This window comes from Hakea prostrata, chromosome 4 (assembly GCF_041222555.1).
Source record: "Hakea prostrata isolate BN-2017 chromosome 4, UWA_Hpros_2, whole genome shotgun sequence".
Classification (NCBI taxonomy): domain Eukaryota; kingdom Viridiplantae; phylum Streptophyta; class Magnoliopsida; order Proteales; family Proteaceae; genus Hakea; species Hakea prostrata.
In genome coordinates, this window is record NC_142603.1 from 7281284 (window position 1) to 7293709 (window position 12426).

General features: G+C 37.0%; 2 protein-coding genes across 2 annotated transcripts; both read left to right on the forward strand.

Annotated features, from left to right (window-relative positions):
* The first annotated feature begins 5010 nt into the window (after positions 1-5010).
* LOC149017519 (uncharacterized) lies at positions 5011-5824 on the forward strand. Its single transcript, XM_089153000.1, has 2 exons — positions 5011-5631; positions 5747-5824. Exons 1-2 carry the CDS (start codon positions 5011-5013, stop codon positions 5822-5824), a joined length of 699 nt encoding a protein of 232 aa, XP_089009126.1.
* Positions 5825-8859: 3035 nt separating this feature from the next.
* On the forward strand, positions 8860-9543 carry LOC149017520 (heavy metal-associated isoprenylated plant protein 27-like). The gene is made up of 2 exons (XM_089154182.1): positions 8860-9022; positions 9128-9543. The coding sequence occupies exons 1-2, from the start codon at positions 8936-8938 to the stop codon at positions 9512-9514; spliced, it is 474 nt and encodes a 157-aa protein (XP_089010308.1). The 5' UTR covers positions 8860-8935; the 3' UTR covers positions 9515-9543.
* The last annotated feature ends 2883 nt before the right edge of the window (positions 9544-12426 follow it).

A 12426-nucleotide genomic window follows, 5' to 3' on the forward strand; every position in this document is an offset into this window, starting at 1 on the left:
CCCATTTATTTATTTTTTCTTCCGGTGACTTTTAAATATAAGAAACCAATTTGTTTAAGTTTATGTCTTCGTTTTTGAGAAGCTTCATCAGAACCCAGGTACTTTGGTTTCTTCTTCCCAAGTTCCAACCCTCTCGAACGTGGAAAACTTAGAAAGCAAATTAAGATAGTGATAATCATTTCTAACATTTGATCTTGCTAGTTTCTAGTAGTTTTTTGAACCAAGAATTTTCCTTTTGACTGATAATTAATGATCGTTGTCATCTTCGAGAAAAGGAAAGAAAAGAAAAGCAAAACCCTTTTAACTCATTCGACCTTCTTGTTCTTCCATGGCGTAAGTTTTACGTAGTACGCTTTAGGGGAACAACCAACATATATTTATGCCATCTGTATATATATTTATCCATGCAATATGGATGGAAGGAAGGAATTCGAGGAGTCAATTCAGTTCTCGTTTGAGGGTTTCAAATTTCAATACTGAGTGGTTTATGGTTCTGAGTCTTCTGACGACTTGGGACTCTTCTCCAGTCTCTGGCAAGGGTTGACCAAACTCAAGATTAAAATATAGAACAACCAAATTTGGTGGTGGAAGGGTGTTGATGGTGACTGAAGGAGAAAATAAATTTGGTGGTGGGTGATTTTTGACACGACGGGGGTTCCCAAGATGAGGGGTAATGCTTTTGGCAAAGTCGATGGGTCACCTAGTTAAGAGTTAAAGCATATGAAATAACAAAATTGGAGGCATTATTCTAATAACACTTCACGTAAAGGCAAAGTGATAATTTCAATTTGAAATTTTGAATTAGTTAATAGAATGAAGACTATTCTTTAATAGTGGGTAATTAGTAATTTTGAAATTGGGTTTTACGATTAATTTTTTTTTCACTTAAGAAGAGTACCTAGAGTTTCACCCCACCTAAGAAGTGCACGATGAATATGAAAAAAATCATGTTTGAAGTCTCTATATGCATATTTGGAGTTGCCAGTCAATCCCCTTGAAAATGTGTAACCAATTAATAGACTACATAACCTAGAGCCTAAGGCACTCAACGTCCTTCTCACCCCATCTCACCCATAAATAATATCATCTGTTGTGCACATCTCTTTTTTTACGTACAACGGTGTACTTATATGTTCTAACTCTTCGAAATAAAAATTGATATTTTATATGATTTTTTTCTAAATAAAGATAATATCGTATGCCTTTTAGTTTTTTAGTTCGAATGAAAGACAAAATCAACATTGCATAATATTTAACCTGAATAGTCTCTCCTTTTGTCAATTCCAACCACTCCTAAACCTTAAGTCACTCTCTACTGTTACTGGTGCCCCAACTATGTAGGCCATAAGAGTGGAACTTTCTGTACTTAATGTCTAACAACAGATGATGACAACTCAGATGACTTGTGTAGTTGTGCTGATAAAGGGAACTGATATGAACAAACCTCTCAGGGGAATGAATTAAAAGAAGCTTTGTAAAGGGAGTTGTAAGTAATATGATTATGGACGATTTGTCTGTGACGCCCATGTCCACAATTTCTAGTATTACAATTCTAAACAAGTTCAATATTAAGAAAGTAGGTATTCTTGAAGAAAATTAAGGTCATCGATGAGGTAAGTGCTAACTATATCTCTTATTTCTCTCCATAATATGTTTAACTCCATTTTTAATCTGTTGTTTTCTTACTCCACTACTTATTACTTATTCAAGTAATTACTATCGTTGATTATATATGCATGCATGCAGGGCCTTTAATGTTTCTTCTTTAATTTATCTTCTTTCTCAGAGGTTGATCACACACCATCAGACCTTAAGGGGCCTCTCAATGTTGAATTGTTCAGACAATGAGGGCTGGGCCTGTTCCTTGTGCCTGTGTCTTAGCCCATCGAAGGAACTCCAGTATTGGGCTTGGGTTATTAAAAGTGACGGATGAGATAATTAAAATTTAATTATTATTTATATATAATAAAATCTTAAAAGTTAGTAGTGCGAGTTTGGGTTATTCAAGTTAACCAAATTGTTAATTTATAAATTATGACTCCATAGATTTGAAATCTCAAGATATTTGAAATATCCAGATTCATGTAACCAAATAGGCCCTTAGAGAATTATAATGTAAGACACGCACTAAAGCAAATTAAATCTTGGATTGAAATGGAACTCAATCCATATAAAACCATTAAGAAACCGTAGCCAACTTAAAATTAGTAAATCTCGGGCACAAACCTCTACCTCTCACCCAACTCCATTTCTAATTGTTTGAACCTTAATCCTTCGATCCAAGGTTTCCAAAAACCTTATACACCCTATATTTATTATCTTTTTAATTAAAGACTTTAGGGGTGTGAATATTGATTTGGATTGTGAAAACAAATTGATTGTCGTGAGGCTTGAATTCCTCAATCCTCCTCTATTTTTCTGTGTTCAACTTTCTATGAACAATCAAGATAACCAATTAAACACCTGAATTGAAACGGCTCGCCCTAAATAACAATTGGGTTACGAAGTGTTTCTTCGTTAGTATAATAATTGGTTGGGAACCAAGCTAAACGTGTCTCTACGCTGGTTATGAATTTATAGCCATAGGTCCCATATATATGTACTTCCTTTTCTATGCAGCAGCAGTTCGATCGTTCAAAATGATTGTGAAGCTTCTGATCGACAAGAAATCCCAGAAAGTCATTTTTGCAGAAGCAGGGAAGGAATTTGTGAATTTCCCTCTTCAACGTTTTAGCCATGCCTGTTGGAACTGTTGCCAAGCTCCCCAAGAAGGATAGAATGGTGGGTTCTATAGGGAATCTTTATAGAACAAGGCACTCTTTACTATTACAGTTGCTACAGTCATGACTATGTAAGCCATAACAGTGGACCTCTCTGTCCCAATTGTTGGCATCAGATGACAACCCAGATGACTTACGTTGGTACAGGAACTGCTCATATGAACAAACCTGGCGGAGATGAAGTTTAGTAGTGAAGGGAGTTGTAACTTATATGATCATGGACGACGATTTATCTGTGACTCCCATGTCCACAATTTCTGGTATTAAACTTCTAAACAAGTTCAATATTAGTGAAATTGGTCTTCTTCAAGAGAAGGTTGTTCGTTTGGGAATCGATGAGGTAACTGATTCGATTTGAATTTTCCGTTCTTGAGGTGTTTGTCTTACGAGGGTTAAGAAAATATTTTTAATTACTTGACATGATTAATATATTATCATTGGTTATATATATATATATGTAGGGTCTGGCACTTCCAAAAGATTCTCTTCAATTAAATACAGTTCTCACAGATGTTTTTCTTGCAAAGAATTAAAGATACCTTTTTCACAGAAAAAAGAGAGGAAAGAAGATACATTAAAGCCCAGCTTCCTGAACCATGCATGAAAGCTCTGAACATCAAATTTAGTTCTATGTTTCTTGTTATCATACTCCAAGTTGTCAGGTTATTACATTTTGTCATTGATCTTTCTTAGCTTCTTTTTCTGGATGGATATGTAATTTTTGTTGTCATTTTCTGCTTTCCTTTTCCTTCAGGTCATTATTTGATATTAAGTTATAACCCCTTTAGGTTGTGTTTCCTGATTCTTATATTAAATCACAGGTTGCTCCCATGCAGTCAAACGAATCTCTGTAAAATATTCACCTTTATCTATTAAATAGTAATGGCAAGTTGAAGTACATTCAAGGTTCCAAAATCCAAATGCCACCAACATTTCGGGTGTTGGTGGCTGTCGACACCACCTACACCGCGAAATGTCCGTGATATTTTGCTGACGTTTGAATTAAATGTCTGTGAAAAATCGACCTACAATTTCAGAGGATAATTGGTATCATTTTGGCTTGAATTTTGTTATGTAGCCTAATTTGAGGGCAATAAACATACTAGGAGCGTCATTTTGACTTAAATTAATTTTCCTGCTTAGTACATGCCTGACTGTATGTGGGTAAAACTGAAAGTTGATGATGATGTAGTATACCATAAAGATGTACTTATAGACATCGAAGATCAGAACAAAATAGAGTTAAAATGCAAAAAACAAGAGAGATATTCAGGGAAGCTTGGAGAAAAGAGAGAAAATAACAAAAAAATCGAGTGAAAATTAATCGTCAAAAATTTGATTGAAATTCGCTGACTTTTGAAATTTCCCATGTCGCCCATGGGTTTCGGATCAGGTTTCATCGACGAGGCGATCTATCACCGACTTTTCGTACAATAAGTAGAACACATCATGTAGGTTGCGTTTAAGGTAAATCAAGGTTAATCCAAACCTACTCAAACATGTTGGGTGAATCAGGCTTAAAAGAATCTTGGCAGGTTAAAGTTTAGCTCTGCTGTTATTAAACCCTAGTTGGGTTCTTAGGTTTGATTCAAGGTTTAAGCACCTAGAGCAGGTTTGGGTGTAGGTGACTCTATCCTACCTGGCTATTTACACTACAATTCATTAGGGACCCACCTTTGAACTTATGGTGGTAGGAGATCAAGATGGGGTTATAGTCAACCACGAATCAGTGTCATTGCGTCTTGGGTTTCCCATATGCAGCTGCATGGTTCAGAGGTATTCTCATGGCCGTCCTGTACCGCACCTTCCCTAGAATCATTCATTGAAAAAACAGAAAATTAAGAACTCACATTAAATCCAGTTGGGGTATGACTAGTTTCAAGAAAGTCAAATAGATGTTCTTGACGCTTTTATCTCCTCAATCCTCGTCACAGTTCTTCTGGGTTCAACTTCCTATGGAGAAAATCAACCAAAGATCTCTGAATTGAAACGGCTCGCAGTAAACACAATTAAATAGATTAACAGTTGGATTAGGGTCACAAAGACTTTCGTCAGTTAAGTGGTTGGGAACCTAAACGTCATAACTCATAACTCTAATTAATTATTAATCCTAATCGCGCCTTATCGCTGATCATCAATTTAAACCCATTAGGCACCATTCTTCCCTTCTATGCAACAGTAGCTCGATCAAGAATTTCTCTTCGTTGAAAAAAAAACAGAACGGATTATCATGACTTCCAATCTGAGTGTGAAGCTCCTGGTGGACAAGAAATCCCAGAAAGTCATTTTCGCAGAAGCAGGCAAGGAATTTGTGGATTTCCTCTTCAGCCTTTTGGCCTTGCCCGTTGGAACTGTTGTCAAGCTACTCACGAAAGACAGAATGGTGGGTGCTATAGGGAATCTTTATAATAGCGTAGAAAGCCTAAGTGAAGTCTACTTAGAATCAAACAAATCCACGGCATCTCTCCTGGAACCCCAGCTTCTTATTTCCCAGCTTCCTCCCCTTTTGTACAATTCAACCGAACCTGAAGTCACTCCACTCAATCACTACTGTTACGGGTGCCCTAGCAATAATCATAATGTTGTAAGCTATAACAGTGGAACTCTCTGTCCTCAATGTCTACGACAGATGACAACTCGGATGACTTTTGAAAAAAGTACAGGAACTGATACGAACAAACTTGGCAGAAATAAAGGAAGCTTTGTAAAGGGAGTTGTGACTTATATGATCATGGACGATTTGTCTGTGACTCCCATGTCCACAATATCTGGTATTACAATTTTAAACAAGTTCAATATTACGGAAATAGGTCTTCTTGAAGAGAAGGTTGTTAAGTTGGGAATCGATGAGGTAAGTAGCTAACTAGATCTCTTTTTTTCTCTTTATAATATTTTGTCTTAGTTAGTTGAATTATAACAGCGTCATTTTTAATCTATTCCTTGTTTTCCTTAATACATTCATGCAGGGTCTGGCGCTTCTAAAAGCTTCCCTTCAATCCAAGACAGTTTTCACGGATGTCTTCCTTGGAAAGAAGATACATTAAAGGCCCCAGCTTCCAAAATCATAAAATCTCCCAATATTATTAGTCTATATCTTTCCTGTTATCAAACTGAAGTTGTCTCTTCTTCATATTTTTGGTAGAGAAACTGATCGAAGCTATCAAGTAATTACATATGTCTTTTCCTTGATGCATATTTTATCTTTGTTGTCTTTTTCTTCTATAGTTTTATTTTATATCGTGATATTAGCTATTAAGATATAATCCATTCTGATTCTTATGTTAAATCAGAGATTGATCGCACACCATAAGACCTTGCCAAAGAAAAAGGGACATCTCAGTGTTGAATTATTCAGAAAATGAGGGCTGTGCTGCTGCCTTGTGCCTGTGTCTTAGCCCATCAAATTGAACTCCGGTATTGGGCTTGGGTTATTAAAAAAGACGAATGAGATAATTATATCCAAATTATGATTTTGATATAATCTTTTTCGATCATGATAAAATATAGAAAATTCTTAAAAGTTGTCAATGCAGAGTTGCTCTAGCTGCAACACTCACACATCTTAGTGAAGATGTTGTGGGTTGAGTTCAACTCTCTTTTAATGCATCTGATTCACATCCTCTATAATTCTTTTCTCTACAATTCCCTCTTAGGATTGTGCCATGTGGCATTTAATCCAACGGTCATCCAACAAACCAGAGTGTAAATAAAATTCAAATTTATGGGTGGGTTTAAAAAAAATTCAAATTTTGTGTGAATTGGGTAATTGATTCTTAATGCCCTGGCCAATCCTTGAGGGATTTGAATTAGAGAATGTGAATCCCTCCCCCAATGCGTATCCCCTGAGGATTCTAAAGGTTAGAAAGTACTAAAAAAATGTAAATAAAAAACTATTCAATAAAATCCAGCATTTTGCAACTTCCTTTTAGAGTTTTTTAGTATAGGACTTTATTCTACTCCAATATTCATTATTTTATTTATTTAAGAGATAAAAAGATGTTTCAAAGAAATTGGAATTACGTTTTATTTTTTTTCCTTTCCTGTTTCTTGAAAGTGTTTGTTGAAAATAAAATATTATGCAGATTTTTCAGGTGGGGGTGAAATACATTATATTGAGAGAATTTGTTGTTGTAATAATATTTTACAAGAGAATCAAAGGATATTATTATTTGTGAAAGGGGCATACAGTTTTGTGCAGGTGACCGTTTATAAAGGCATATGGTTTGGGTAAAGTGGTTGTTAGTTAAACAGATATACCTGAAAATAAGTTGTGATATTTCTAACTAGTGAAAAAATATATCAAACTTGAGTTTGTATTGTTATATAATAATATTATAGTATGATAGGATTTGTTTGAAGCTTTCTATCTTTTTCTTTTGTTTGTTTTTTGATATCTAAGGTTCATCTGAGCCTGCTTGTGCGCACCGATTACATCCTCAAGGAGGAACTTAATCATCCGTAAGGATCGAACCCATTACCTCTCCATTGAGAAGTATGGATCTTACCACTCTACATCTATTGTTGTTCAATAATATTTCCTCATATCAGCTTATGATTGTAGTCAAACCCTTGCAAAATGTTTTAACAAAAAAAATAAAAAATAGCCAATTCAGGGTTGGTTGATTGTTAAAGATCCATGCTTCTCAGTGGAAAGGTCTTTGGTTCGACCCTTGCAGATGTAATAGCACAAGTACCAAAATAAAAAATAAAAATAAATTTCTGATCTCCCTCTGGAACCCCAATTTCCTGTTTCCCAGCATCCTCTCCTTTGGTCCAATCCAACCACTCATTAACCTGAAGTCACTCTCTACTGAACCTGTGCTGCAGTCATGAAAATGTTGTAAACCCTAAGAGTGGAACTCTCTCTGTCCTCATTGGGCATCTTAGATGACGACTCAGGTGATTTGTGTTGGTAGTTATGGATGGATCTGGTAGCTTTGTTATCATTTTTTGCTATAGTTTTCTTTGGTATCATGAACTCGCTACTAAGATACAAGGATCATAATTCCTTCCGGTTCCACTTTCTGAATCTTTTGTTAGCTCAAGAGGTGGTTCTCGCACCATACCTTAAGGTCACAGCTACTAGCACAATGGCATCAGTCTTTTTTTCTAGACGCAATAAGTATAAGAAAATCATGGGTTTTAATCTCTACCTCTTTCAAACCTTCTCCTTCTCCTGCCTGCCCTTCTTAGCCTATAAGCCCCCAAGTCACTATGTCTGGTCAAAAGAAATCAGACAATGAGGTTTATGTATTGTGCCTGTGTCTTAGCACATCAATGTGAACTTTGGTATTGAGCTTGGATTATAACCCAACAGGAACCAAATTCTGGAATTAAAATCTAACGGTAATCTAACCGTTTATATTGAACCTGACCGTATTTCATAGAAATCATAAGCATGCTAACTAAGAGGTTCAAATGAGCTACCAGTCAGACCAAGTGGTCCACCTTTCCTGGAATTTCTAGACACACGTTCCATCGCATTTGTCATCTATGGTTGGTCCAGCCTCAAACCCTATCACCAACCGCCATCGTCCTCCTGAAGCTTCTTTCCTCCCAAAGTTTACTTCACCACCGGACCCACATTTGATTCTTGCTAGAATATTCTGATTCTTTTCTTTACCCAGCGCAGACCAGACTAGATCATGTTGGACCCGGTTCATCCTTTCTTCCCAGCCGTATAGGACAAAACCAAAAGCCGCCCCCTCAGATATAGGCACCGACACAACTCTGAGTTAACATTGACTGATTGACCCTTGACTCCTCGGCTTTGCTAGACCAATCTCATCTCTACACCATTACTAAGTAAAGCAGATAAGCCGATATCTTCACGAAACAGACCCGAGGTGATAACTGATAACTAACATACCTTCCACGAAATATCCAACCTCGAATATCATCCCTAACGTGTCGCCATCGAAAGGGTGACTCGTGTCCGGAGTAACACGCGTCAACTTGTGGTTAAAGAGGAGAATCTACCAGTCTACCGTTACTTGGTATGGAATTACGCATTTGACCTCCGCCACCGTTCATAAATATGGGGAGTGTGAGTTCCACACTTACACACAACACTGTCTGCAGCCTTTTCAGCAACTTTTCGACTCTCAGATTTCCATCTTTCAGTTCAGTAAGCCAAGAAGTATCTCCCGATTAAAATGGGCGTTCTGGATCATTTCTCTGAAATTTTTGCTTTCTCTCACGGGAGTAGTAGTAGGAAGCTCAGGAAGATCAAACAATTGCAGGTAACTGAACTATTAATTCTTGTGCTGGCTCTTCTTTCTTCCTTTTTTATTTCATTAACATTAACATGGTTATTCTGAAAACTAACTACTCTGTTGTTGTGACAGACGGTAGAGATCAAGGTGAGGATAGACTGTGAAGGGTGTGAAAACAAGGTGAGGAAATCGGTGGAAGGGATGAAGGGAGTGACGCAAGTGGTTGTGGAACCGAAGAAGAACAAGCTTACGGTGACCGGTTACGTCGATCCAAAGAAGGTATTGCGGCGGGTGCAACACCGGACGGGGAAGAAAGCTGAGTTCTGGCCTTACATCCCATACGAGATGGTGGCTCACCCATACGCTCCCGGTGCGTACGATAAGAAAGCCCCACCTGGGTACGTGCGCAACGTCCTGTTGAACCCCGAGACCTCTAATCTTGCACGTGCCAGTTCTCTGGAGCAGAAATATGCCTCTGCTTTCAGCGACGATAACCCTAACGCCTGCTCCGTCATGTAGTCTATAGACATGCTTCTTCTTCTCTCTCTCTCTCTCTCTCTGTAATTGCAGCAGCTACAACTTGTTTTTATTGTGTTGTAGCTGTTCTTCTATTCTGTTAAGATTAGTTTTCCATTAGATACTGATTGTTTTACTAGGTTAGAGAATTGTCCGATGTAAAGCTGCTCTTAGAAAAGTTAGAAGGATCGGAGGATTGTGTTTTTTTATTTCCTCTGGAAATCCAATATCTAAGTTTATCAATTACCGTGTATGTAAGTCAGTTACTGTTCAATCCGTGAATGTTAGGTTAGAGTATTGGGTTTGGATTTCATTTTTATTAAAAATTATTATTTGCAGAGATCTCAAGAGTGCAAATGTATTTGGATCATCATCTCCCAGGGATCACTCTTCACATTTTTCAACTACAAAATAAGTAACGTTTGCAAATGAAAAATTATAGAAGAGTGCTCTTCTTTAAGGTGGCTGATCCGGATTGTGCAAACTTTTACGTCTACCAAGAAAAACCTACTTAACGGTAACGTCCAAAGTTGATTTTTCCTACACTTTTTAAAAAGAAAAAAAAATTAACTAACAAACGTCCTAGGGTCCCCATGCTCCGTAATTGCAAATGGGGTAAGAATCTTGAGGTTTCCGATTTTTCAGATCATAAACCAGTTAAAAATAAATAAAATATAAAAAATAATATTATCTGATTTTTTTTTGAATAAATATTAAAAAACTATTAGGGCTTACGAGTTTCAAAATCTAAAGATTTGAAATCATAGATTCAAACTATAGGTTATAATTTATAAAATTAGGGTTTGGTGTGGAAGACGGACTCAATTTTTGCCGTTGTATGTGATGTCTTTTTGAACTCGGTTTCCCCCCCTCTCCCGTTTGGTTGGTCTCGTTCTGATCTTTTCCCCGGGTTTTCTCCGTGTTGGCCCCCCTAAATGATTGACTGTGAAGTGTATACACACATGATGGCATGTGTAACAAGAAACTCTGATTGGAAGTATGAGCCTAGCAACTCGAGAATTTGAGATCCCCCAAATCCTTCTTACTTGAAGGCTATTAAAACTTTTAATTTTGATCTTACCTAATGAGGAAACAGACATACAATTTCCTTAAAACATAAAAAAGATGCAAAATCTATATGAAACAAAATCTTTTGTGTGTATGGCTCACGAGTCCCGATGCCTGCAACAACATGATATATAAGCCAAGATCATAGCCACTTCCTCCAAAACGTAGATTTCAAAGTAAAATCTTCACTAATTGGCACTTCTAGTTTTTTTTTTTGGTACAAAATTGGCGCCTCTAGTTGAATCAACTTAATTTAGTTTATTCATCGTCCGAATTTGGGAAAAGCCAATAAGAGATCGAAGCAATAAAGTTTCAGATTAATAGAATCTAGCTATCATGGCCAATATATATATCTTAATGTTACCATTAGTGCTGATTTGAAACCATTACAATCTTTTTACTTAAAGAAACAAAAAACCAAAAAAGGATTCATCACAATGTTTAACTTTATTGACAATAATAAATGTGAAAAACTAAATGTTGAATTTAAAACTGAATTTCTATAATTAAAGTATATTGGGTGAGTAGGTCCTACAAAGAGAGTTAACCACCAAACAGTAAAAAGTCCTTGTGACTTAGTTTAACAAGTTTATCCACTCCAACATTATGGATTCTAAGAAAATACTGAATAGAGATGCTATCAAACATTACAAACAAAGATTTAATGAAGTCAGCCAACAGAGAACTCCAATCTAAGGAATTCTCCTGACCCAATAAACATTGCACCGCAGGGAAAATCCGAGTGCAGCACTACCTTCTTGATTCCCACAGTAACAGCCACATGAAGAATGTCACGAATTGCCTCAAGTTTCGCTTGAGTTAAGAAACAAGCTTTACCAGCTCTGACTCTACCAGTCTACCTGCAAGGAATTTACCATCTGGTAGCCAAATCACACCACTCTTCCACCCATACCATCTCGATCTTGTCTGGCTCCATCTGTGAGGATTTTAAATACGTTTTGGTGATGTTGTTGCTGAGCAATATTCGGTTGCAATGCTTCAACAATCTGGACTCTTGTCCCTCAAATTGAACTCCTTTCAAAAGAAATTGTCTTTCCTTATGAATGCTGTCAACTGGACCTAACATGCTGGAAAAAGTCATTAAAGACCTGTGCAAATTTGAACAAATCCCATGAAAAATAAATTCATTTCTGGATTTTCTGGATTTTCAGATAACACAATATAATAAACTCCAAATTGTATGAATATCAGGGTGTTGTTCCAAAATTTGACTCCGTGTAGTCTGGCTCATTCAAGCTTGGTTCATGAGAAACAAAGAGAGTGAGAGTGGGCCGCTTTTGAGGATAAGAAGTCACCTCTAATGATTAAGTCAAATTCAAGAAAACACAATCCTCGTATGGATGAGTAAATGCTCCAAGAAGGAATGTCTCATTTGGAACTTGCACGAGAATAAACTAGGCTTACCCTAATTTGTGCTAAGTATTGGGCTTATAAACCAGATTCATATCTCTGAGGTAACAAAAATGCATCACAACCCTTTGATCTTCCAACTCAGAATGAAGGGTTGTGATTACCCACGATGGATTAATTAATCACCGAGTTAAGATCTCAATCTTCCTGGAGAAGTTTCAGGACAGTTGAACCTTATCCTAGCTTAATCAAACGTTCGGAGTCATGTGGATGTGGAAGTGACATCAGTCCCTTACTGTGGCAGACAAAACATAAGGCACGACACTCGAAAAGGGGTGAGCGAATGAGAAGCGGTCTTTTAGGCACTAGACATTTAATGAGCCACAGAGCATTAAATGCTGGATTTATTAATGGTTTGATTGACATTTGGATAAAGACACGCCGAATCCCCTTATAACGTTACTTTTGCAGAGATA